Genomic DNA, 2378 nt, shown 5'->3' with positions numbered 1-2378 from the left:
TATATCAACTGAAAAATTCGTAGGATTTCTAATAACTCTAAAAATCGGAGAAGCTCTGGAGTTTTTTAAAGTCGAGTCCTAGACTCCTCCTGCCTGGGGTCAACAGTCCGACAGCCGGCGGACAAAGACGACGCCAGTTTCGCGTATAAAAAAGGGACTCAAACAGGACAAAGAACAACAGTCCACATAACCACCAGCGAATAAGACAACACAACAAAGTCTTCAACGTCGCCATGAACACCCAGCCCAACCACGGGAGTTCCGGCCTTAACCTCACCATCGACGAACAAGACACCCAAAGAAACCTTCTTTCTTAAGACCCCTCGACTAAGCGAACTAAGGATGACTTGGATATCCCCGGCTGATGAACCTATCAAGACGAACACGAGTGTCGATGGAGAAACCGACGTCAAGATGCAAGCGTTGGTGACTGCACTCGAGTAGAGAAGTCCTCACCCGCGACGCCGAACGTGAAGAACGTGTGCAAGCTGTGATTAACCTCTGTTATCAAGAACAGGCAGAGGAAGACGAAGCCCACGCATCCAAGATGCAAGGTTCGAAGACTAGCCGTCTATCTATGTGTTTTACCTTCTTGACATTGACCTGTTCGTTCATGGATACAAGGCCAGTCTTCAAACATTGGATCTCCGATGTGTGGGCTTCGTCTTTCTCTGCCTGTTCTTGATCACAGAGGTTAATCACAGCTTGCATTCGTTCTTCACGTTCGGCGTCGCGGGCGAGGACTTTACTCTCGAGTGCAGTCACGAATGCTTCCATCCTGACTCCAAAAAACTTCAGAGCTTCCCCGATTTTTAAAGTTATTAAAAATCCTACGAATTTTATAGTTGATAAATATATAAATATATATATTTATATAAAATTTTTATTATTATTATTATTATTAATATTAATATTATTATTATTATTGTTAATATATATTATTATATATGAGTATTATTATTATTATTATTATTATTTACATATATATATATATATTACGTATATATATACTATCATATATATATATATGTCTATACTATTATGTATATTGTTATATATTATTAATATTATATATATATATATTTATATATATATATATTGTTATATCTATATTATTATATAGATATATAGACACAATATATCTACAAATATATATTTGTGTATATATATACCCATATATATATGGTTGTGTCTGGGTCTGGGTCTGTGTCTGTGTCTGTGTCTGTGTCTGCATGTTCAGGTGTGTACAACCGTATGTTTCGGCCTTTAATCGAGAATTAGTTTAGTTTTGGTTGCAGCAATGCCAATCTTAAATTCTATTAATTTCATACTTCAATATCATATTAATTAATAGTTTGTTATTTATAAACCGGATAACATAGTTGTAGCACCATTCCCGATTCTTTTTACATATCTCGATACCTACCACCTTTCGTTTTAGACCACTCTCGTAAAATGGTGACCCCTTCCAAGACTCAGAGGCACTCATCGTCCTGTCCATTTACTAAAACCCTAAAACCCTAAAACCCAACACTATTCCACAGACCCAGCCGAAGTGATACAGCTCTACCCTGACCTGTCCAATTTAACAGGACAGGAGGACAGCCCTGCCCCCGCTGCAGGCGATCGCAAAGGTGCCAACCGAACAGCTCGAGGACAAATCATAGACCAAGCACGAAGCCAACTAAGCTCTGCTAGTCCTGAGGACTTGACCCATGCACTGGTGGCCCTGACCAAGTATCTGGAACGCGTGCGAGCCGATCTGATTGCGGAAGTACCGAACTGTCCCGCTGACCACATCGCGCGGCGCGAGGGGTTGGTAGATAAAGGTACAGGTCTAGGGGAAGGGGAAGGTGGGGAGGGGGTGTTGGCTGAAGCGGATGAGAATACCGGGACAAAGCGGGTCGAGGACGGGATGTCGAGGGTATCGGATGCTGGCAAAGCGGAGAGAGAGAGATTTGTGGGTAATGGCGAACTTGCGGACACACAGACCCACACACTCCGCCAACAGGGCCAGAGTGAGCAGGCTGGGGATGGGGAGAATACGACCACGGGTGAGACCACGCCGGAAAACCAGACTGCAGAAGAGGTAGATACGACACATCCTGCAGAAGGGGTGGATACGACACATCCGACAAGTGCCACCCCAAGGACCACGGAAGGGACGGAGAGACTCTCAGGAGAAACACACGGGAGAGCCAAGACATTGGCAAAAGGGGACAGAAGAGACCAGCGGTTGAGGGCTGTGGACATTGCTTTGCTGCAGCTGTATGTACGACTGGACACACACCGACTGCTGTGCTTTGTGGGAGGATGTGGAGATGCGCACGAGTGTCAGTGTACGTACAGGTGAGTGCGCGGGTTTGGGTGGCGTGTAT

At 44.1% G+C, this 2378-nt stretch overlaps 2 protein-coding genes across 2 annotated transcripts; one reads left to right on the top strand and one right to left on the bottom strand.

The window, feature by feature from the left end:
* Window positions 1-313: 313 nt before the first annotated feature.
* SARC_14414 (hypothetical protein) lies at window positions 314-777 on the bottom strand (the record flags this gene model as incomplete). The annotated part of the gene is made up of 2 exons (XM_014291452.1): window positions 314-370; window positions 589-777. 2 exons carry the CDS (start codon window positions 775-777, stop codon window positions 314-316), a joined length of 246 nt encoding a protein of 81 aa, XP_014146927.1.
* Window positions 778-1544: 767 nt separating this feature from the next.
* On the top strand, window positions 1545-2353 carry SARC_14411 (hypothetical protein; the record flags this gene model as incomplete). Its single annotated transcript, XM_014291451.1, has 1 exon — window positions 1545-2353. A coding segment is annotated over one exon (809 nt), but the record flags the coding sequence as incomplete, so codon positions are not given.
* Between the last annotated feature and the right edge of the window lie 25 nt (window positions 2354-2378).

Source organism: Sphaeroforma arctica (genome assembly GCF_001186125.1).
Source record: "Sphaeroforma arctica JP610 unplaced genomic scaffold supercont1.4593, whole genome shotgun sequence".
Classification (NCBI taxonomy): Eukaryota; class Ichthyosporea; order Ichthyophonida; genus Sphaeroforma; species Sphaeroforma arctica.
This window is presented reverse-complemented; position numbering and strand designations above follow the sequence as displayed.